Source organism: Schistocerca serialis, chromosome 3 (genome assembly GCF_023864345.2).
Source record: "Schistocerca serialis cubense isolate TAMUIC-IGC-003099 chromosome 3, iqSchSeri2.2, whole genome shotgun sequence".
Taxonomy (NCBI): domain Eukaryota; kingdom Metazoa; phylum Arthropoda; class Insecta; order Orthoptera; family Acrididae; genus Schistocerca; species Schistocerca serialis.
In genome coordinates, this window is record NC_064640.1 from 653682486 (window position 1) to 653707561 (window position 25076).

The 25076-nt window shown below is 43.5% G+C and overlaps 1 protein-coding gene across 1 annotated transcript in view; it reads left to right on the forward strand.

Moving 5' to 3' along the window:
* The first annotated feature begins 241 nt into the window (after positions 1-241).
* Positions 242-25076, forward strand: part of LOC126470534 (ELAV-like protein 1) — a 156340-nt gene continuing 131505 nt past the window's right edge. Inside the window, exons 1-2 of the mRNA XM_050098460.1 lie at positions 242-317; positions 2596-2862. Coding sequence (XP_049954417.1) covers positions 2613-2862 — 250 coding nt within the window. The 5' untranslated portion in view covers positions 242-317; positions 2596-2612. The remainder of the gene's footprint in view (positions 318-2595; positions 2863-25076) is intronic.

Consider the following 25076-nt stretch of genomic DNA (forward strand, 5'->3'; position numbering starts at 1 on the left):
TGCGCTTAATTTCTGCCTTCTCGGGTTTTAATATTGGATGAGGGAGAGTATTTGGAGGGGGAGGGTTGATGGGTGCCATGGTGGGGTCGGCGTCTGCGCAGAGGGGCTGCATTGTAGCGCACATGGTTGGAGCATCTCAATGGATGTGAGCGTCGGCGCACCTAACCGATCTCACTCGGAAGCAGTCGGCGGTGCGCTGCCGAGTTGGTGGGGGTACGCAGGGTGTAGCTCCGCCACAAACGCTCCCGGGCTTCAGTTGCAGCATAGCGTTGTGCGAGTCAACGTGAAACTTCCCATCGTCTTCTCAGCTCACCTAGGTATGCTCGTAACACATATATTAGTGCTGTTCAGTAAAACCTTTACATATTGAATGGTGGTGCGAATTGCTGAGCGGAGTACCGGCTTTCCTGTCAGACGGCGCCCTCTTCTGAACGTTCGTGAAAACAGCACGTGCGTCGGGATAACTATTTACAAGCATGAAGCCATCTAAAATGTAGACATGCAAAACGCGAGGCGTATAAATCGCTTTATAAATCGCTTTATTTTGCCCACAGAAACATTCGTGTTTGTTGTAATTTACCTGTTGTTAAAACAGTGGAAACGTCTCTGGCAGAAGCTGTTGGCAACGATAGCATTAAAATTTTTTGGTAGTTCCATAAATACAATACGAAGTCCGTTCTTTCTGAATGTTTTTGAGAAACACTAGAGTATCGAGTGTTCACCGCGTGTTAGATACCGGTTAGATTTTGAACAGCGGTATCTTCCTAAGCAGCAGATGCAAGCGACAAAGCAGCTGCATTAAACTCGTAGCACCCCTCCCAGTTCATCCCCACCACTCAAGTCGCTTACTACCCTCTCTCTCAGTAAAATCAGTCTGACGTTGCCACTTCTACGCGAAGTTCAACATGAATTTCTTTTAGTTTGTGAGCATTGCGGAGCTCAACGTTTTTCACAGTAAAACTTGGACTAAAGCATAATTTGTAGGTATTATAATAGGGCTTGTAATTGTTAGTTTCGTCGTAAATAGTAGTTGTAGTTTGTGGTGATTATTTCTGTATATGTACCATAGATTTACTTTACTACCGAACATTTATTTGCCCACAGAAACATTCGTGTTTGTTGTAATTTACCTGTTGTTAAAACAGTGGAAACGTCTCTGGCAGAAGCTGTTGGCAACGATAGCATTAAAATTTTTTGGTAGTTCCATAAATACAATAACAATATTTTGTACAGCCGACGTAATGATTAGTCTAACGATTATGCATGTAAATGTTAGATCGCTCGTAAATTTGCCGGATTTTTGTGTGGAGACCGGCCTGATTATGTAGTGTCACTACGCAACACGGACAAAATACATGGACCCGATGTTGCAGAAGTTAATTTTCCTCGCGTTAATTGCATTGCAAAGATATATGTAAGTTTTACACATTTACCATCTAATGTTCACAGTTCGCTGATTTTCAATGGTGTGCCAGATATGGAAGTAAATTAAGTATGTGGCCTCCTGCGTACAGTCAACTCTACGAAATTGCGCTCAACGAGCTAGAAAATGGGAGAGTCATGTACTGTCAGAGATTAACTTCATACATCGTTAGTCATTGTACTATTGCAAAGTGTGTGTGTGTGTGTGTGTGTGTGTGTGTGTGTGTGTGTGGTTTGGGCGCGCGCACGCCTGGGCGAGCGCGTGCGTGCGTGCGTGCGTGCGTGCGTGCGTGGTTTGTTGTGGTTCGGAATGTTGAAGCGATGGCGGTTAAGTGTAATTAGTTAGAAATTGCTAAGCACGTAATTTGAAATCACCAGTACCTCAAAAACAGGAAGCGTGGCTGCATAATTTTATTACAGTGATTAAAAGTCGTGATCTGTACTTTTTTACCATCAACGTGTACATACGTGTCTTACTGTTACTTCCGTTGAAGTCGGGAAAAGCGGGGACATTGTGACAGTAGTGGCCTTGGTGCAAAAAAATTTACTTAACTGGCATGGAATCGTCGGATAACGAAAGCACCATAGCTGGATAGGAGCGTCAGACATTCTCAAATTTGTGCTGAATGCACTTCCCACAATGAGGTTCCTTCCTTGAACAGTAGTGGAACATTCAGCGGAACAAAAGCCGTTAACAAAGTGGTATTTTGGTATTTCCGCCTGCAATTTATATTGATAGTGTTTAGATTCGTGAGTAGAATCACAGTGAAGTTGTATCTGGATCTTATTTTAACCCGCGAGACTTTTCCTTAACCAAAATATCAAATTTTTCCTCCCAACGAAATTAACATAGGAAAATTTTTAAACTCCGATAGTCGTAGGATGTGATCTCAGTAAATTACTAAATCATAAGATTTATCGAAGTCCAAAAAACGAGATGGAATGTTGCATGTACCTTAGTCTTCTGTATAATTTGCTTGGTATGCCCAGAGGGCGCAGGATACTGTGATATATTCTGCTTGGTTTTAGCTCTTTTTATGAGTATAGAATCAGAACTCGATTAGTACATGTGGTTTTATGTTTCCAGAGTTAAGTTCACTGATTATCAACAGGAAGCGGCCCTAACATTAGGTCTAACGTTGTACATATTAATATAATTCTTCTTTGTTGCAGATTTCATAGAAAGCAAAATGATGCAAAATGGCATGGACGCAGTGCCCCAACAGAACGGCACTATGCACACAAATTCGTCAACGTCTTCATCTTCAAATTCACACAATTCCTCTTCGCAAACTAATACGGGTGGACAACAAGAAGAAAGTAAGACGAATTTGATTGTCAATTATCTGCCACAGACAATGACCCAAGAAGAAATCCGCTCCTTGTTCTCGTCTATCGGTGAAGTTGAGAGCTGTAAACTCATCCGTGACAAAGTTACAGGTAAGATATTATTCCAAATATTCGTATTTAACCCTAAAGGTACTTTTTCTGTGAAGCGTAGTGTTCACGCATACGAAATTTGGTGCAGATGGGAGTAGTGTTAGGGGTTTGGCTTGGTGACAAGATCCACTCAACCGGAAAACCACTGTTGCTCGTGGAATTAAAAAGAATTAACAACACATAATCAAGAATTCAACCAAATGCGCTTTTAGAGTCGCTGGAATTGGGGTCAGTGTTGCAGGGAACTCTGCCGTAGCCGAACTGCGTGCTTTCGGCTTGGCTTTTAACTATTTCACAGCTGCAATCGTAGACTTGCATACAAATTAACCTTCCATTGGATCACAGGAAAGATTTCTTTTGTAAAACAAACGATAGGCAAGGAAACCACCATGTTGCAATATACTGACAAAATTGCTCCGGCGGATAACGCTGTTTGACGTAAAGGTTAGTAATGTCCTCAATAATGAAGAAAAAGGTTCCAGGTGTCACACCAGATGTATGTCAGTGTGGTACTTCATTTCGACGTCAGCCAAAGGCGCCATCAGATGATACAATATACAGTTCGTTGTTATGTCGAAATATCGTGGTACTTGGACTGTATCGCCCAGCTTAATGCGTGATAATTTTACTTTCCCGACGTCAGCTGAATAAGATTGCTGTTTCCCTTAATGTTAGACGTATTTTAAATTACACAGATTCCTTAAGATAACACATTTATCGTCTGTTATAAATTAATACTCGAAAGTGTAGCTTCAAGTTTCGAATTTCCTTAGACTTCACCTTCATTTAATAATTATCAAATTCGATTATATCTGTTTGCTGTCGATTGTTGTAAAACGAGGTATTGTTGAAACCCGCACACCTGAACACTGGATCGCCTATCGTAATGTGATAGCTTACACAAGATTAAACACAAAACTAAAAAATCTGTAAAACGTACACATCATTATGTTTAAAACACTTGCGCAGCGCCGATTCCTTTGGGCACAAGACACCAAAGGAATTCAACACACTAATAAATGTTTCACTCCTGTTTAGCATCAGCAAGAAAAATAGGCAATATCACGCACTTTCACGCTTATAAAAAGTCTGTTTCAGAGTGCAGAAGAAGGGAATCGATCCTAGCCATTTTGTTTGTTGCGTTTAGAATCTTCGAAGGACGTACGTATAGAACATTAAATTTTTAACCATAGCTTTACGTTGATTCATGAGGTGAATTGACAAATAGAGACTACTGTCGTCTCCCCCAGCCTGATGTACAGCTTTAAAATTTTTGCGTCACTTTGACATTTCAAGATAAATTGTAACTTCGGTAAGAAACAAATTATTGAGTACCCGATAATAAGTAAATGTTTCGTTCTTTGAGCGCGTGCAGTTGTCAGTGCGACAGCACGTACGCTGTCTGTAACGCGGGATATGCGACAGTTGCTGTTAATAACATGCCATCTGACAAAAATATTCTGCAGTTCAGTGGGTGAAACGCGGAATCTTAACAACGCCTTTCTAATGTTCCACGTACAATTGTCATATGACGACGTGAGTCTTGGGAATGGTAAAGTTGCCTACATCTGATATTTGGCTCTATATAGCTCGTGACCGATTAAGGGTCACGATGTGGAGAAATCGAATGCTTAGTTAGAATTATAACATACTGATGCCACTGTAGTTGGTTAAAGAATGCCGGTATAAACGTGTCTTCATCTATGATTGTACAGTAAATTTATAATTCTTGCATTCGTTAATCGGATACATTTTGTGCGCTGGACTCGTACATTAGCTGTGAATTGACGTATAACGGCGAAACAACATTCTGTAACTTTCAAATCGACTACCATGCAGTGGTGTACGCTCTAACACCCCAAGATTAACGAAGAGTAGAACTTAAAAAGGATCACCGCATTCATGTATTTCAGTACGAAAGGTTCACGGTTGTAATAGAGCGGAGCGGTGAGCAGAGCGTGCCAGGCGGTGGATGACATGGAAGCCGTACAGTGTTCTAGGGAATACCATCTCTCGACGGCAGCAGCGCCTATGCGTTCCTCGAAAAGCAGGTGGTTTCACGACGACGTCCCAGGAACTACCCTGAAGTAACCTTGGCTTGCGCCCGGCTGCGTCAAGGGCTGTACAAATTCTTCCACGTAAGCACGCTCCCACTGCGGTGTGGGCAGCTGACAGCAGAACCGTTGAACTGTGGGCGCCCATCGCCACCTAGCAGTTCCGCACCCACACAGTCACTAGGGACTTAGCGGCGATGCGTGTTGTACTTGCAACGTCATTTCCCACACGTGTGTTCCTTGAACAATATCTAGGGTTCGAGCTAGTTGAGCCTGCTGACAGAATATACGGAACATACAGCCGCGTAAAGTATGCCCCCCCTCTCTCTCTCTCTCTCTCTCTCTCTCTCTCTCTCTCTCTCTCTCCTCCCCCGCTCCCCCTCCCCTCCCCCGCTCCCCCTCCCCTCTCCGCTCCCCCCTCCCCGCTCCCCCTCCCCCCTCTTGCAGCACACTTTCGAAACTGTATAGTTTGTTCGGTTTTATAAGTATGTCCGTATTCAGTTGTCGGTGGAAGATACGTGATGCACTATTACGGTGCCGCCAACTGTCTGTGCTTACGCATCTATTGAAACTGTAACCATTTCAGAAGTGAAAATTCCTCTTCAGAGTTCAGATTTTCAGGATCTCCACCGTACCCGGAGGCAATTACGTATTTCTCGAAAGTGTACTTCACCATTGGACCTCACAGGATTTCGTCACCTTGCTTAATCTGCGGTACACTCATCTCCTTCTGTTCGTGTGTATGCTATATACTCATCATCTCAGGGAGATCCATTGGGTACAAATAGTGGAGTGAACACTTAAAATACAGGAAATCCAGGCGTACAAGGCATCGGAGGATTGCTTCACATTCTGTCAAGCATGCGACAGAGCTTCCACCCGGCAATACGTATAGGGCCAATAAACGCTAAAGCCAATAAGCACGTGTTACATAATGTATAAATACTAATTGTTGATTGCTAGTTGGAGCCGGTGGCCTAAAATGTAATGATGCTAGTGATGTATGGTGGCATGGAAATATTGGATAACGGCACTGGTGTTCTGAACTTCTGCCAGCGAGAGACGTGTTTCAGAAACATTGCGTCCTTGGTCTGTGGTCTGTCAATGAGTGCAAGATGGCGTACACGGGCAACTGCGATCGAAGCTCCGCAGTCACGCAAGCTTTGCGAATGCGTCTCTGTCTGCAGAGTGCTCACCCTTCTGGGCGTCAGGTCTCAGGCAATAGTTCGTCAGATTTGATCGGGAGCTACCTGAAGCAAGTTAAAACAATTGCCAAGGAACGCATGTTACTAATGTGGATTACTGAGCAAGGTTTCGCGGTGGGAAGGCACGGGACACGTACTCGGCGGGACGGCAGTTCAAATCAAAGTCCACTATAAAGCTTTGGTGTTTCGTGATTTCCATAAATCAGCACAAATTACAGGGGAGTTCCTTGAAAAGATGCAATCGATTTTCTCTCTCATCCTTAAGTAATCGGAGTGTGTGCTCGGTCGCTAATGACAAGGTGCGGCGGAGGGCCGACCACCCATATGAAATTCGTTATTTGTGCTAATGAAATTTTATAATGTCAAATTAACTCTGAATTCGCTTTGCGTTTCGTCAATTTTCAGAAAGCATAGGCGCTGCGTTCAAAGTCAAGACATAGTAATGTCTTTCGTTATGGCTACTAACATCTTAAGCTGCTAAATTTAGCGTTGTTACTTCAATCTAAGTAAACGTTCACATTAGTCATTTCAGGCGTGGATTGTTGTTTTTCGTTTGTTTCGCTCATTTACTTAATCTATTCATGGTTCGCTGACACGTCAGTGCATCCACGATTCTTTCATATGCATCTCTCACCGTGAAAGGCATCGTGTTATGGTTTTCGTTTCATGCTGTTTTTCATTGAGTCGGTCAATCGAAACAAATATAGCTTGGAAGATTTGGCGCCCAATACTGCAGCAAACTAAAATTCCCAAAGCCTCCTTTGAAAATGAATGTGTCTGGAGGACAATTAGAAGTGCCCAGACTGTATTTCGTTCACCTGGGCCCCGACAACTGCAGGATTATTCTGTATTAGCAAACAAGCCCTGCTAGGTCGGTGGACCTACTCACTGTCTTCGTCTTAACGTCTTAACACTTAACGTACCCTCTCTTGAAGATGACATGTAGTGAGTTCAGGTTGTTCCTTAAAAAACCCCGTATCACGAATTCGCTCATCCCTGCTTCCAAATGTTTGGCAGTGTAAAACATCGTTTCAACATCGTTTCAACATCATTGATGTCTTATTACGTAAACACCGTCGTTAATGAAACAGTAAAGGTAGTTTAAGTGAGCACCGATGACTGTTATTCATCGTGCCGATAAAACGTAGACAACGATAGGAAATAAGTGCTGCGAAATATTGTAGCAATTTGTGAATATAGGTACTTATTAAGGGACTAACGTCTTACAACTGGAGTATATAAGCTACAGAGTCTTCACCACTAGCCAACAAGTCAGACCGATTCTTCTGTGGTCAAGGTAGTTGCTACAGTGGAAGAAGCTGAGGAAGTTAAGGCTACACGAGTGGCTTGGATTTCGTTGTTATCTAGTTACAGTATAGATGGAAGGTGTACCTATTGAACTCCTAGGGTCTATGGCTTCGTGGAGTTTGCGCCACACTTGAACCTTATCAGATCTTACCAGCTGAAATCGGGACTCGTCTGACTGTGCAACGGTTTTCAAGTGGTGTAGGGTCCAACCGATGTGGTCACGAGCCCAGAAGAGGCGCTACAGGCGATATCGTGCAGTTAGCAGTCTCTCTCGTCGGTCGTCTGCTGCTACAGCCCAATAATGCCAAATTTCGTGTCATTGTCCTAACGGGTACGTTCGTCGTCCGTCCCTCATTTATTTGGTTATTTGACGCAGTGTTCGTTGTCTGTTAACACTGACAACTCTACGCAAACGCAGATGCTCTGTTATGTAAAGACCGTTGGCCACTGCGTTGTGCGTGGTGACGGGTAATACCTGAAATTTGGTATTCCTGTCACACTCTCGACACTGGATTCCGGAATATTGAATTCCTTAACGATTTTAAACTGGAATGTCCCATGCTTTTAGCTTCAACTACCTTTCCGCGTTCAAGGTCTGTTAATTCCCGTCGTGCGGGTATAATCACGTCGGAAAAGTCTTTACATGAGTCACCCTCGTACAAATGACAGCTCCGCTAATGCACTGTTCTTTTATACGGTGTGTACACGATATTACGGCAAATCTCTATCGCATAAATTTTGTTACCTCCGTGTAAAGCTTGTTAACAGCAGGGCAAAGCGTTTGGACACACAATTCAGATGAAATTCGTTTGTGAATCATAGTATTTGTTTCAATATAGATAGGTTTGTATCGTGCTTTAAAGTTTGATAGTGGATAATAAGAACGGTTTTGACGGATTACGGTTTGTTAAGAATTAAAAATTAACCAACTTTTACCTGTCGTTGCCACACAATGAGTAAGAGTTTCCAAACACCGATTTTAGATAACATTCGGTTTTCAAGTGAAGCACCCCCTAAGCCTCTACTGTAGCCTACAACAGAACAGTACAAGCCATTCTACATGCGTTATCGTTAGTGCAATTACTCTGTCAGCATTGAAAGAGCATGCTGATACTTTGGGAATAACGACGGCCACATTCATGTGTGGGTACCGATAGCTACTGAAGAAATAATTCGTTAGTTCTAATACTGTGATTGTAACGGCTGTAAAGACTTTTTTTGTCGCAATAAGCTGTACTCAAAACATGGTGACGGGGCAGTGGACGGTTAGTAGTGTCCCTTGCTCATCAGGATTTGTTGTACGCGCATTTAACAAGAAAAGATTTTTCACCGTTATATCTGTTGCTGTAATAAAAAAAGGCCAACGGTAAAATTCGTGTTAAATGTGCGCGCAGGCAACACACGCTTTCTTAATCGAGAACCAGAAAATATAACGCCTCCGCCGACAGATTTTGAGTTAAAATGTGACGTTTATAGTGACAAAAAATGCATATTAGCAAGAGTATAGTTATTACTGTGAATTAAGTATTCCTGTCAGTATGCGTTATGTTTTACACATTTATGCGTATACTACCAACTAAACACGACACTGCAAGGCTGACAGTAAACTCGGGTAGTAGCACAACAGTTCCCAGGCGTTGGGCATCCGCGGGGCGGAAGTGAGCCTGGGGGACAGCTTCGTAGCTCCCCGCAGGTGTACTTCAGGGTTCAAATGGCTCTGAGCACTATGGGACTTAACATCTGTGGTCATGAGTCCCCTAGAACTTAGAACTGCTTAAACCTAACCAACCTAAGGACATCACACACATCCATGCTCGAGGCAGGATTCGAGTCTGCGACCGTAGCGGTCACGCGGTTCCAGACTGAAGCGCCTATAACGGCACGGCCACACCGGCCGGCAGTACTTCAGGGCTGGCTACTATACTATTGCCGAGATGCCAGATAAGGTTCCATACCTCAACAAAGTACTGAGGAATTCAATGTGACTATAAATGCCCGCGATAGAAAACAGAAAGATTTATGGATTTCGTACTAATTTCGTGTTACTGAATGAAACGGCTCTTACCCTGCAAGCAAATTTGCAAATTGATACTGCGCTGTCATCAAAAGTAAGGGACGAGTGCCACGAGCTATTTAGCCAACGACAAAATTGCCTGTCTCTGCAGTGCTGTATCAGGTGTCTATAATATTCACACACCAAATATGCGATTAAGGAGGGTATCGAAACCAATCTTACACGATATTGTCAGCATGTCTCTCTTCACTTGGCTTGTGTAATCTATCAACGCCTCTGTAAGTCATTGGCTTACGCGCGAACAAAATAAGCGTTCTGCATTAAACACACATCATTTGTTGTTTACAAAAAGTGTACCGAAAATTCAACATTTCATACCCCCAATGGTTCCACGAACTTCAGACTAACTGTAGCTAACGCTTCCGCACTTTACATTTGCCTACGCCGATTGCGTTGCTGTTCAGAGCATGAATTTAAGTTCGTAGATCGCTCTCATGATTATTGGCAGAGCGCTCTTGAAGTTTTCAATATTACTTTGTAATTACTCACTGAGGTCACAGATTCGCGGCTTCTGACTGCGAATAACATCGAAGTGTTTGACAGAGGTTATGCAGTTCCTTTCAGTGAGAAGTGATAGTAAGCATTAAGTGCCTTAGTGACGAAGATGAATTCTTATTCGACCGGAGAGTAGTTCGGATGCCAGTCCGCGTTTACCGATCTCAGATTTCCGCAGATTTCCTAAATCAGCAATAATCGAGAAGAGAATAAGTTATTTGAAATAACTACGCCCAGTTCGCTTCACCACTCTGACACACTCATCGGAAGTTGCGGTGGGTAGGGAAGAGCTTTAGCGGTGGACATACTTTGTGTTTAGTTTCACAGGGTGAGCTCAAAAGAACTTCATACTTCCAAAATGTCGTGCAAACGAAACGGTTCAACTTACTCCCTTCAAATCTTAACCTGTCAATAGATAATCTCTAAAAGTTTTTAAAGTATACTTGCAATTCTTCCGTTGCAGGCTGCCACTGCCAGAAAGCGCTAGGATAGAAAATGCAACTACACCACAATAGAATAGCTCATGTGCCCTTCATGTAGCAAAAATGAGTCTTTAACTGCTGTTGAACGAGCATTGCGCACAATTTCACCAGAAGCTATGCAGCAGTCTCCATTTTTGCCTGTTAGATATACTCGTAGTTGGGAGGGCGTAAGTCCTGGTCTGAGCAAAATGGAGACTGCCGGGTGGCTCCTGGTGAAAGTGTGAGCGAAATGCTCTTTCACCAGCAGTTACCGACACATTTTTCCAAAATAAAGAACACATCAGCTCTTCTGTTGGGACGTAGTTGCATTTTCTACACTAGCGCTTTGTGGCGGCGGCATCCTGCAACGAAACAATTGGGTGCATATTGTAAAAAACTATTAGAGATAGTCTGTTAAAAGATAAAGATTCGAAGCGAATAAGTCGTACAGTTCCGTTGGTACGAATTTTTGAAAGTGTAAAGTTCGTTTGTGCTAATCCTGTATAAATATGTGTAATAAACAATAAACCCAAGACTAAACAGGGAACTATATCTGGAAGACGAAGAAAGAAGTGCTCGGATTAGTGTGTAATACATGGATGCAGTCTCTATTGTTCAACCCATCCTTCAAAGAAACAATGAAGACAAAGGCTCATTAGTAGTATTAAAATTCAGGATGAAAGGCTACGAATGTGTTCAGATTCGCTGATACCTTCAGTGAAAGTGAAGAAGAATTGTAGGATCTGTTAAATGTAATCCACTACTTAATAATGGCAAGGAAAGCGTTTCTGAAGAAATTTGTTAACGTCGAGTATAGGTTTGTCAGGAAGTCGTTTCTGAAAGTATTTGTATGGAGTGTAGCCATGTATGGAAGTGAAACATGGAAAATAAATAGTTTGGGCAAGAAGAGAATAGAAGCTTTCGAAATGTGGTGCTACAGAAGAATGTTGAAGATTAGGTGGGTAGATCACGTAACTAATGAGGTGCTGAATAGGATTGGGGAGAAGAGAAGTTTGTGGCACAACTTGACTAGAAGAAGGGATCGGTTGGTAGGACATGTCCTGAGGCATCAAGGGATCACCAATTTAGCATTGGAGGGCAGCGTGGAGGGTAAGAATCGTAGAGGGAGACCAAGAGATGAATACACTAAGCAGATTCAGAAGGATGTAGGTTGCAGTAGGTACTGGGAGATGGAGCTTGCACAGGATAGAGTAGCATGGAGAGCTGCATCAAACCAGTCTCAGGACTGAAGAAGAAGACGACGACGACGACGACGACGACGACAACCTAATAAGCGCAGACTATGGCTTTAGAGTAAAACGAAGGAAGAAGTAAACAATGAGGTGTAGGCAGAAGAACGACTCGCAGTGAACTAAACTTCAGAATTGACCACAAAGAAGTGTTACATTGGAAGCAAACTAATGCAGAACGAACGAAGCAAGGGTAAGATGCAGACTAGAACTCGAAAAAGGCATCTCTCTGAGATACGTCTAATAGTATTAAATGTAGGCTTTGAGCAGAAGGAGAAATTTCTAGGGACTTGCATTTGGAGCGGAGCATTGTATAGAAGTGAGCTGTAGCTGGTTCGGAAAAAAAAATAGAAACGTTTGACATGCGCTGTAAAAGGATGTTGAAAATTAAGGGTACGGATAATAAATGTGATTATCCACAGTTTAGAGGAGAAAAGGAATATATGGAAAACCTAGACGAAAATGGACAGGATGGTGGGGCATACTAATGCAGGTGAGAATAAGTCCCATGGATCTAGTGAGCCTTACAGAGCAGGAGCTGTGGGGCAGCCAGTGTTGCTTTGAATTGACGTTGCTATAGAACAGAACATTTACGACACTGGGACTCGAAGAGACTGTCTTCTGCACGGGAAGTACGAAATCAGTGAGTGAAGCACCGAAATATTGGTAATTAAGTGCGTCGCTGCCGTAGTACAAATGCAACCTTAGCAAGAGAGAAGAAAACCATTGGATTTAAAATAGTTTCTGGAAAGGTTATTAATAAAAATTCCGCTACAGCTTGAGAAATATCTTATCCTTTCAGATATACGAAGAGTTACAGACGGTGCGAAGACGCAAAATACGAAGCAGCTGTTCGCCCAGTGAAGATCGATTTTTCATCTAGGTGTACCAGAGATATTTTGCATGCAATCACAGCCTATGACAAAAGGGAGGGGACACGTTTTGGAGAGTTAGGAAACTGTAAAGAATGTTTATCCCTCTTTGAAAGCGTTTTGAAATATCCTTTCAGATCAAAACTGTCTGACTGGGACTCGAACTTGGGACCTTTGTCTTTCGCGGGCGAGTACAATGTAAGCACGACCCACGTGCCGCCCTCACAGCGCTACTCCAGGTAGTACCTAATCTCCTACATTAGGTGCGTAGCACTCTTCAAATCAGAGCACACACCAATGCAGAGTAAAAATTCGTTCTGCGTTTTAAATTAAATTGGGGCTTGGAGAAAAGGTAAGTGACGGCACTGAAATCTTAATCCATGCCCGTGTTTCTAAGCGGATGATGTGACAATTAACACCATATAATAGAACAGTGCCTGCGTCATTGTTGTTCCGCTGTCAGACTTCGTGAACGTTTGCGCCAGTCATTCCGTGGCGTTCTTAATCATCTGATGTGTCGATTGGTGGACCTCCTATCCCAGACTTGGGCTTTCTCTGACACGTAAATCTGAACCTAAGTGCAATTCGTAATCGGAATTTCCCTGCTAGCACGCGTCAGGGTTTCATTCGTATCCCATTTATCTTTTTGCCGTATTCTTCGCAATTGCTAAAATTAAAAGAATGTAATGGCTCTTTCCTGAATTCTACAATCTATATTAAATGTAAGAAAGAAATTACTAATTGGGAAGCATTACATCTTTGTAGTTACAGATCGTTGCTGAGGACATTAGGCTGTCAGTAAAGTGCTAAGAGTTCCTTCCAGAGGATAGCGACATGTAAAGTGGTCGACAGTCTGGCTTCTTGCCACAAACTAGTTATGACGATGTATTTTTTGGGCAGGATTCTCTGGGTAGTTGTTGACTCCAGATACTGCTACTTTCCCAAGTTTAAGGCATCCTGTAGCTATGAGCTTTTTACTGCTATGAAGAGAGAGAAATTGGAGTCTAATTGCGTTCGTGTTGGCATCATCATACTTAAAATGATGAAGGTACAGTCCACTAGCATCAGGAGGTGCGTGTAAAAATGTTCTAACAAAGAGGTCTGTCGTTAGGTACCGCACGTTGAACATTGTGCTGTAAACAATAGTTGCTTGATGACCTCCGTAACTATGCCGCACGGTGTGCCAATTAAGTCTGCTGCATGACGTACATGGGAAAATACGTTTCTAAAGGAGGCGAATACGCCACTGCCTGCGTCACAGTGCCGAAAATCGAGAAAGTCTTTATTCCTATTACGAATTTAGGTAATTCCGATCAGTGCAGCAATTTATTTTCCTGGCAACTTGGCGTGGATTACTTTTTACTGTGACAATGAAGATGAACCTAACCTTGTGAGTCGTCTGTTGTATTTTCCACGTTAGCAAAAGCGGTAATGCTCCCGTGATTTAATTTTGTGGTTTTTTCCAAAAAACATTACTCTAACTTGTCATCAGAGACAGGCGCTCAATTTTCAGACGTACCGAGACACTCACTGGCTGATAAAAATGTTGTCACGCGCAGTGATGCTGTTTGACGGTGAAACAATCAACTTTTGACTCTTTGCTGGACCATGACCACCATCTAAACTGGAAAATTACACACGTTTATAAGGTAGGCACAAGTGGGTAGGCCGACAGATCATTATGAAGCTGGAATTACCGTATTAAACCAAACAGCGCCAATGAAATCTTCATTAAAGTTCTTGATTTTCGGTTATCTTATTTGAAATTATCATGATGAATTTTTTCAATCAACTAGGTATTGATGATTTCTGGAAGAATGAACTACCTAGGTGTGTACTTTCCACGTAACTCGAGTTAAAAAATGTTCCCTTCTCAGAGCTGAACTTAAGCATTTCATCATGCGTTTTTGAGCACATAATTACATCTTCGAGGATTTAGCTGTTGGCGCTTCTGTTCTAAGTCTCTCTTTCAGTAGTTTATTGTCCGAGGCCAATAAAACGCTCTGCGAACGAAAGCATTTGCGTGTGTGTTTTCTGAATTGGTAAAATTGTTGCAAGTAAAATTTATGGAACATGTCAAGTGCTGAATGCTAAGAATTGGATAGAAATAAAGGGAAGAGTAAAAAGTGGCCTGGAGTTCTTTCATTCTAAATACGACTTTCAAAACTACGTGTGTGGGTCATTTGATGCCGTAAGTTCAGTGTGTTACAGTTCAGAAGTAGCGTAGGGAGACATAGACTGCTTATGCGAAAGACATTCAAATGATAAAGGTTGCTCAGAGACCTGCGGAAGGACGCATGATGGCCGTCACGAAGTGATACAGGAAAATAAATTAAAAAAGGAATGTAATGAAAAACGTAATCTTTCAGCAGTGGAAATGGGATAGTAGGCGACATACACAGAAAAACGAATGGATGCTAGGTGGGCAGAAGACGTGGTTTGCTTCATTTCAAGAAACTGTAAACGATGACTGAAGGGAAGGTGAATAGAGAATATTAAGATACAGGGAAGTGACATGGATTCGTATAGGGAATGTCTTAAGGCAGAGAAGTCTAAAGGGCTCCTTTATCAAACTTTGAATGTAAAGTGCCTGATTTTGAAAATTATGGTCTAATATTTTAGTCCAACGAAATAGTGAAGTGAAATTTTTAAATAAATCAGTAGACTAAACCATAAGCCAAGCCATCTCGAAAATATGACTTCCCAAGAACCTAGTTATGTCCGCCTCTGTAGCTGCGCGGTCAGCAGGGCGGAATGCGAATCGAAGCGGCCCTGATTCATCCACGGCTGGGTCGGAGTTTTTCTCCGCTCGGAGACTCTGTTCATATCTTCATAGTTGACATTCCTTTGTTGAGCTGGCTGAAGGTCATCTCTCGAAAGACAGTAAATTGAGAAAAAAAGCAGCGAATTTCTCCCGTTTGAAAACAACTAGTGTAGAGCTTTTCACGTGGCAACCAGTGGTAACTGCTGTTAAAATCTTCAGATAGTAAAATGTCTATCAGAAATCGAAAATAAGCATGTAATAGGACCTGTAACAATATTTTAATGATAATAGCATGAAAAGTAACCAACTGTATTCTCTTCAACAATTAATTCTACTGGTGTCACTGTGTAGGGGATGAATGTTGTAGTAGTAGTAGTAGTAGTAGTAGTAGTAGTAGTAGTAAATAATTATTAATAATTAACCAATTAATCCTGGTAAATTTTCGTGTGAGAATATCACATCGTTGGTGACTTCGCGAATTTCATCGGGCGATACTTAGACTGTAATTACTGCTTGGTGTTGTTAATTTAGTGGGTTAATATTGTTGTTTCAACGTGATGTGACTTGTACTCCAGTGGGGATTACTATTTCGTTGGCCGATTTTCTTTGAGAATCCTGATCGGGAGGCTTATCGTCAAAGTAAGAATTTTGATGGTATTAGTAACTGAAAGGAGTTCCTTCACTGGCGCGGCGTACGTGATTAAATTAATTCATCGAAAGAAAGAGACGAGGAAATGAGGGTAAGATGGGGTGGTGGTGGAGGCCGGGTGCCCCGACGCGAGGTTGCGGCCGCGGTGCAGGGTGTGCGAAGTATCGCGGCCGTCGTGGGCGGGCGGCGGCGCGCCATCCGGTGCGTCAGTCAAGTCAGCTCCGAAATTAAACCCCACCCGCTGTGCGCGCTCGCGCTCGCCGCCAAACCGAGTCGGCCCTCTCCTAATAACCGACGCTCTCGCTACCACCTCAAAACTGATGATTGATGTTTGCCATACAGGGTTGTCATTCTTTCTGATTTTCTGGGGACACACTATAGCAGTTGGTAAAGGAGGAGGCAGCGGTTGAGTCTAAGGCAACAAATAACGCAACCAAGAGCATGGTGCCTAAAAGTGCTATTCTCGTTGCGTCCCCCCCCCCCCCCACCCCCCACCCCACCTGCGGCTGACGCTCATCATACTTCTGCTGCTAGGACTCATTCAGTAAGCAATGGAACACATTTTTTCTCAAAGTAGGATAGTTTCATTCGTGATTAAAATACACCATAATGTTACCCCAAGTCTCTGGCTATGAAAACCCATTTTTCAACGTCAGCTGCGTTCAGTTCTATGTTCGAACTGAAATTTTCCCTTTGAATGTAAAGAATGACTAGGCTGGTAAACTTCTACGTTATTTACGGAATGAGATTTTCACTCTGCAGCGGGGTGTGCGCTGATATGAAACTTCCTGGCAGATTAAAACTGTGTGCCCGACCGAGACTCGAACTCGGGACCTTTGCCTTTCGCGGGCAAGTGCTCTACGAACTGAGCTACCGAAGCACGACTCACGCCCGGTACTCACAGCTTTACTTCTGCCAGTACCTCGTCTCCTACCTTCCAAACTTCAGGAGTGCTAGTTGTGCAAGGTTCGCAGGAGAGCTTCTGTAAAGTTTGGAAGGTAGGAGACGAGGTACTGGCAGAAGTAAAGCTGTGAGTATCGGGCGTGAGTCGTGCTTCGGTAGCTCAGTTGGTAGAGCACTTGCCCGCGAAAGGCAAAGGTCCCGAGTTCGAGTCTCGATCGGACACACAGTTTTAATCTGCCAGGAAGTTTCTACGTTATTTGATACTGAAACAGCTGAGTAAAACTGAACGTAGTCTTCTCTTTACTTATTCTGATCATCACTAAACTAACACGCAATATTTTTAGCGCAACGCAGTCTGACTTTCAGTAATACAGCGAGCGCCAATACTGCCAGCTAAATAAGATTCCAACTACTGAAGGCACTAATTACTGAAATGCATATAGTTAGCAAATGAAAATTTGACGGGGAACAATGTATTTACCTTAAGTGTTCAAAAGCCATAATATGTACAGGATGGTCCATTGATCGTGACCGGGTCAAATATCTCACGAAATAAGCGTCAGACGAAAAAACTACGGAGGACGAAACTTGTCTAGATTGAAGGGGAAAACCAGATGGCGCTATGGTTGGCCGGCTAGATGGCGCTGCCATAGGTCAAACGGATAACAACTGCGTTTTCTTAAATAGGAACCCCGATTCATTATTACATATTCGTGTAGTACGTAAAGAAATACGAATGTTTTGGTTGGACCTCTTTTTTCGCTTTGTGATAGCTGGCGCTGTAATAGTCACAAACATATGGCTCACAATTTTGGACGAACAGTTGGTAACAGGTAGGTTTTTAAATTAAAATACAGAACGTAGGTACGTTCGAAAATTTATTTCGGTTGTTCCAATGTGATACACGTACCTTTGTGAACTTATCATTTCTGAGAACGCTTGCTGTTACAGCGTGATTACCTGTAAATACGACATTAATGCAATAAATGCTCAATGTGATGTCAGTCGACCTCAATGCATTTGGCAATACGTGTAACGATATTCCTCTCAACAGCGAGTAGTTCGCCTTCCGCAATGTTCGCACATGCATTGACAATGCGCTGACGCATGTTGTCAGGCGTTGTCGCTGGATCACGATAGCAAATGTCCTTCAACTTTCCTCACAGAAAGAAATCCGGGGACATCAGATCCGGTGAACGTGCGGGCCATGGTACGGTGCTTAGTCGACCAATCCACCTGCCATGAAATATGCTACTCAATACCGCTTCAACCGCAGGCGAGCTACGTGGCGGACATCCATCATGTTGGAAGTACATCGCCATTCTGTCATGCAGTGAAATATCTTGTAGTAACTTCGGTAGAACATTATGTAGGAAATCGGCATACATTCCACCATTTAGACTGACATCGATAAAATAGGGGCCAATTATCCTTCCTCCCATAATGCCGCACCATACATTAACCCGCCAAGGTCGCTGATGTTCCACTTGTCGCAGCCATCGTGGATTTTCCGTTGCCCAATAGTGCGTATTATGCCGGTTTACGTTACCGCTGTTGGTGAATGACGCTTCGTAGCTAAATAGAACACGTGCAAAAATGTCATCGTCCCGTAATTTCTCTTGTGCCCAGTGGCGGCAGAACTGTACACGACGTTCAAAGTCGTCGCCATGCAATTCCTGGTGCATAGAAATATGGTACGGGTGCAGTCGATGTTGATCTAGCATGCTCAACACCGACATTCTTGAGATTCCAGATTCTCGCGCAGTTTGTCTGCTACTGATGTGCGGATTAGCCGCGACAGTGGCTAAAACACCTACTTGGGCATCATGATTTGTTGCAGGTCGTGGTTGACGTTTCACATGTGGCTGAACACTTCCTGTTTCCTTAAATAACGTAACTATCCGGCGAACGGTCCGGACACTTGGATGATGTCGTCCAGGATACCGAGCAGAATACGCAGCACACGCCCGTTTGGCATTTTGATCACAATAGCCATACGTAAACACGATATCGACCTTCTCCGCAATTGGTAAACGGTCCATTTTAACACCGGTAGTGTATCACGAAGCAAATACCGTCCGCACCGGCGGAATGTTACGAGATACCACGTACTTATACGTTTGCGACTATTATAGCGCCATCTATCACAAAGCGAGAAATGTGATCCAACTAAAACATTCATATTTCTTTACGTGCTGCACGAATATGTAATGAATGGGGGTTCATATCTAAAAAAAAAAACCAGTTGATATCCGTTTGACCTGTGGCAGCGCCATCTAGCGAGCCAGCCATAGCGCTATCTGGTTTCCCCTTCAAGCTAGAAGAGTTTCGTTCTTTGTAGTTTTTCGAGTGATGCTTATTTCGTGAGATATTTGGCCCGGTCACTATCAATGGACCACCCTGTACATAAAAATTCTTGACATTTATTTTGACAAATTTCCTTCTTCTGACGGACACACGTCCAGATTGTCCGTTCATATAAACATCTCAAAACTCTAGCATATCTCCCCCCACATCCACCACTGCTGGCGGCTCACCTCCAACTGCCCAACGCTACGCGCTGTTCACACCCAACTGCCCAACATTACATTAGAGAATAATCCAACAATGAGTCCGATCAGCCACAGACTGCACACAGCGCAGTCAGCGATTTTAATACAGAGCGCTACGTGGCGTCACCAACAGAAAAACATAAACAGCCTACTTACATGTGAGTGCAGGCGTTCTGGGCGAATTTCTTACATTAAGTCTTCACGGGTTGTTAGCCGAGTAGCGTCGTCGTCTGGTAGCAACGTTTCGATGGAATGCGTCTCCATTATCTTTAGGAGAAAATACGCCACTTCTAATGTGAGAGCCTGTATGCTGTCATGGTAAAACTCTACAGGTCTGCGTCACGGCAAAGTTCTCGATACATCAATAACTTCCCCATCATTTCTGTGATGCTACCCGGGGAATCCTTCCTTCAGCTGGCCAAGGCGATGGAAGTCAAGGTGCGAGATATGGGCTGTACGGAGGATGAAGAACTGCCCATCAAAGTTTCGTGATACCTTTTCGGGTGCGCAGACTTGCGTATGGCCTAGAGTTATCGTGAAGTGCATTCGTATTTTACAGCCACGAACTCTCAGTAATCGTCTGTTCAGTTTCCTGTCCTACAGTGGACTTCGGGAGTTCATCGTTTGACCATGACGGAGGACATCGAACAAAATAGCCCCATCAGAGTACCAGAAGACTGTGGGTACAGTTTTGAACTATTCCTTTGCCGTTTTGTTTAAATTTCAAAGTGGTGAATCCATGTTTCATCGCCTCGTTTGTCGTCTTTGGATTGCTCGATCGTTTATTGAATATTGAAAGATATTGGCCCCACAAAAAATGTCTAGACCAAATTTGGCTTTCTAATCTGCAGCATCCGTAAACAACTTCTCCTTCTTTACTCGAACCTGTTTCGACGTCGTTGTTATATCTTCAGTCGGGTTGGTTTTATTTTTGATAATTGTTGTTCAAATTTTAGTTCTACATTTTACTTGATTATGATTGCTCACCTGAAAGGCTGCAAATTTTAAAGGTGACAGTAGTAGATCAGTTAAAGTGCACGTCACATCCAAGAACGATAAATTACCTTGGTCTTCTCGGTATGGCATGTTACTTTACATTGTACAGATTAAGATATATTCGACCCCCAAAATAAATATAACTGGGAACGGAAGAAAGCATGTCGTCAGTTTGCTTAGTAATGACTGTAAATGGAGGAGGATGCGGAGCGTTAGCACAGGCGAAAGTTCAATAACTTAAAGCAGAGCAGACGAGAAATTTAGTAGCTGTGGATCACGTGTAAGATATGGCTTTTAGGCGTGGTTTTTCGGCGCAAAATAAGGTTTTGTGTTTGTAAGCCGTGTGAACTGTTGCGATGTTCTTGCCTTTTGATATTGAAAGAGAAGTTTCAGAGAAGGCAAAAAATTTGAGTAAAAGTTCATTAGAGCAAGTCATATCAGCTAGGCACGAGAACAGAAATGCCATGACTACGAAAACCCACACTTTATATGGCCGTCAGCCAGCGAATCGTCGGCTGGAATCAAGAAAGGGCAACTACTGAAGCTCTTACAGAAATAGCACAGCAAGCGAGGATGCCAAAGTGGCGGGGAAAATGTCAACATTTGGAGAAATGAGTGGTTCCGAAGGAAGAGCTCCCTTCTGGTCATTAAGTGGAGTGGACAACAGGGTCTCAGCAGACTACGCTCTAGGACGATGAGATGCGAAACCAACCTGCAGAAGTGCTCCCTTACTGTGGAGTTGGTTTTCTGCACCTGCGGTGCTGTGCAGACTAACAAACGTCTACTATTGTTCATCTCTAGCCACGTGCACCATCAGACATCTTGAGGGCGACACGAAATGCATTCAAAAGCCAATTTCTGGTCAGTGTATAATCCGATGTCATCGATAGGTTTCCTGTCTTTGATCATACACTTCGCACTTCTGACAATATGATAAATAATAAATCCTGTAATGGTTTAGGTAGTGCAGATGACGCCGTGCCAAATGTCGTTCTTCAGAGTTCCTCACATAGCTGAGGTGATTCGATCCCGCGACCTTTCGGTTTCAAGTCGTACGCTTTATCCGAAAACAACTAGGCACGACTTCGTCGGAGACGTAATCCCTGGCGATCGGGCGAAGTAGGGCCGTGATGGCTCTTGGTTCTTATTCGGGAGGACTGTTTAAATTCACATTCGGCTCGTCCAGATTTAGGTCCTCAGTGATTTCTGTAATATCGTAGGTCAGAGATGTTTCCTATTAATGGGAACGGCCGACTTCCTTCCCAGTCCGATGTTGTACTAGGTCATTACGACCTTATGGGGGACGTGACGTTAAAACTTAAGTCCTTTCTTCAGTCATGGTGCGCACTTTCGTGCACCTCACCCTATATCAGAGCGTGAGTTTTGCAAGAGTGTTTATCTAGATCGCTCGAAATTGTACAGGAGCTTCATCGCCGTTGGAAAATACGTAAACGAATGTTTGAATACTTACAGAAATGTTTGAATACTTACAGAAATGTTTGAATACTTACAGAAATGTTTGAATACTTACAGAAATGTTTGAATACTTACAGAAATGTTTGAATACTTACAGAAATGTTTGAATACTTACAGAAATGTTTGAATACTTACAGAAATGTTTGAATACTTACAGAAATGTTTGAATACTTACAGAAATGTTTGAATTTGTGCGGCATGTGTACAGTTCATAAACAACACCGTGTTATCACCAGTAAGACATTCCCATTAACATTAAATCGAGAGGATGATAGAAGCACTAAGCGATGAGAAATTTGTACACACAGTCCAGACTGTTTCGAAGTTGTCCTTGATTCACACATTTCTCCTCCGCCATTACAGGATGATAAAGAAATAAAATAACGTACGTCAGTGTCCGGTGTCACGTTCCAACCTTCCACAATGGTGAATGACGCATTATTTTGTAATAAGATTGACAAGGAAGTAGTGAACTACGAAAGATAAGATGGAAAAGGGCTGTATTTTAATGAGGAGAGGTAGGATTTGTATACCTCGTATTAACATGTACTCAAAGACGGAAGCAACATTGTGATTAGTGTGTGCCACGACAGAATATGTGATACGGTCGGGTAAGCTGTCCAGTTGGGGATGCACGGCGCAGGGCTGCCGCGTGTCAGGTAATTGGCTCACAGCTGCTTCACCTCCAGCTGCGCGCGTAAACACGCCCGGGGACCAACACCAGTCTCTCAACGACGGCCGCGAGCTGTGTAGCGGGAAAATCTCTGCAACTACTAACCGCCGCCCTGACTTCAGTCAGAGATCTGCACCCGACAAATTTCTTTACTTAAAAGATGAAAATCGATAAAACATGTATCGATTGTAGATAATTACGTTACTGCAATGCCTGTGTAAAGAAGAATGATGCAATGTACCTTCGGTCGTGCGCTGCAATAACCGAAGGAATAATAATTATTCTTAACAACACAGGCATTGCACGATCGGAATTACACGTAGATACCGGGCAGCGACTTCCAATTAAAATATCGTACCGTGTACGGAAATTATATAAGATGAATAAGAGTACAGGTTGTGACACAGGAACTACAACAAGCGGAAGTTTGGGTCTGGCCGTGAGTCGTGCACGGATAGCCGAATCCGTTAAGACCACCGGTGAGGTGGCGCAGTGGTTAGACACTGGACTCGCATTCGGGAGGACGACGGTTCAATCCCGCGTTCGGCCATCCTGATTTAGGTTTTCCGTGATTTCCCTAAATCATTCCAGGCAAATGCCGGGATGGTTCCTCTGAAAGGGCACGGCCGACTTCCTTCCCTAATCCGATGAGATCGATGACCACGCTGTCTGGTCTCCTTCCCCAAACAACCAACCAACGAGACCACCGGTCGCGTATAGCGGGAAATCAGGCTCCAGAGTCCCGGTCTGGCACAAATTTTCATTGTCATTCCCTTCCAGAGCTGACAGTTGTTCGTATTCGCAACTGCGAACACATTTATTGTAAGTAATTGTTGTACTAAGGAGTCACTTCTATGTCACTGTGAAGAATTATGAACTGCGGCAAAAATTTCGTAGTTTTCTGCCTTACGTAGTCGTTAGTCCACATGCACAGTTTGAAAATAACGGAAGTGTGCAGCAGAGGATACTGTTTATTGCTATTTTAAAAGCAGAAGTCGTCTTACAAAACTACAATTTAGATAACTGGATTATTAAAGCGGCCAGAAAGTTGTCATGCACACAGTACAGGGCATGGTTAGGTTCAAATGGCTCTAAGCACTGTGAGACTTAACATTTGAGGTTATCAGTCCCGTAGACTTAGAATTACTTAAACCTAACTAGCCTAAGGGCATCACACACATCCATGCCCGAGGCAGGATTCGAAACTGCGACCGTAGCAGCAGCGCGGCTCCAGACTGAAGCGCCTAGAACCGCTCTGCCACAGCGGCCGGCATGGTTAGGAAGAGGGAATAATACACATTTTTTCACAGACAATGACACATCTGAGTTGAAACGGATTATTGAATATTAGTATTCGTACTTTAATTTTAGTAAAAACACAGGATTAGCAGTATAGCGGAAAGTGTGGATCAATATTTGTTTCTAGACGTTCAGGACAAGACAGCGTCACTTACTTACAGGGCTTCACACACATCCACAAAACCAGACAATCGGCTAGACTACGTGCTGCAAATTAATTACACTTCGGTAAATGAAATACTACACACACACACACACACACACACACACACACACACACACACACACACTCTCTCTCTCTCTCTCTCTCTCTCTCTCTCTCTCTCTCTCTCTCTCTCTCTCTCTCTCTTCCAAGCGTACGAAACAAAGCCACTTGGCAAGAAGACAGGAGCGTCCGTCGCGTTCTCCTAGCGCACACGTGGCGCGGCAGTGCATGTCGCCATCCTCTCTGGATCCATAGCTTGCTGTGACTTGTAACATCAGGGCGCTGATATTTACACAGTAGCAATAATTTCAAAACTAGAAGCGGTGCTTCGGAAAAGCGCAAACGTTGGAATGGCTTGGGCGGTTGGTGGTGCAGCGTACCCGCATAGGCACGCGGCGGCTGCCCGGGCAGGTGTTCGCAGTGACAGCGGCCCAGGTGCCGACGTGAGCCGCTTCCCATCAGTCGCGGCGGCTGCCCGCCAGTGTAAGCGCCCGGCCTGCCAAGTCCTCGTGCGCACTCGTCACCTTCCGTAGCCGCATGGCATTTCACGATGCAGTGTCAAATGTTTACAACACGATCAAGCATTGCTGTTATTTCCGTCAGCGGCGGTTACAGCTACTAACGCCACCAAATGTTAGAAAAAAATGCTTAGTCTCCAGGAACGCTTATGGAACCCCCCCCCCCACCACACACACACACACACACACACACACACACACACACACACACACACTCTCTCTCTCTCTCTCTCTCTCTCTCTCTCTCTCTCTCTCTCTCTCCCTCTCTCTCCCTGCCTCCCTCCCTCCCTCACTTATCGTTAGTTTTATGATGTCGAACCTGAATATCCGTTCTTCAGCTTTGTGATATATTTGATGATAAAGGCGATTTTTCTATTAACTGACACTCTTCAGATAATGTAGTTTAATTGAACATAATGGCAGGTACGGAGAAGGCGACACAATCAAGTGAATTTGTAGG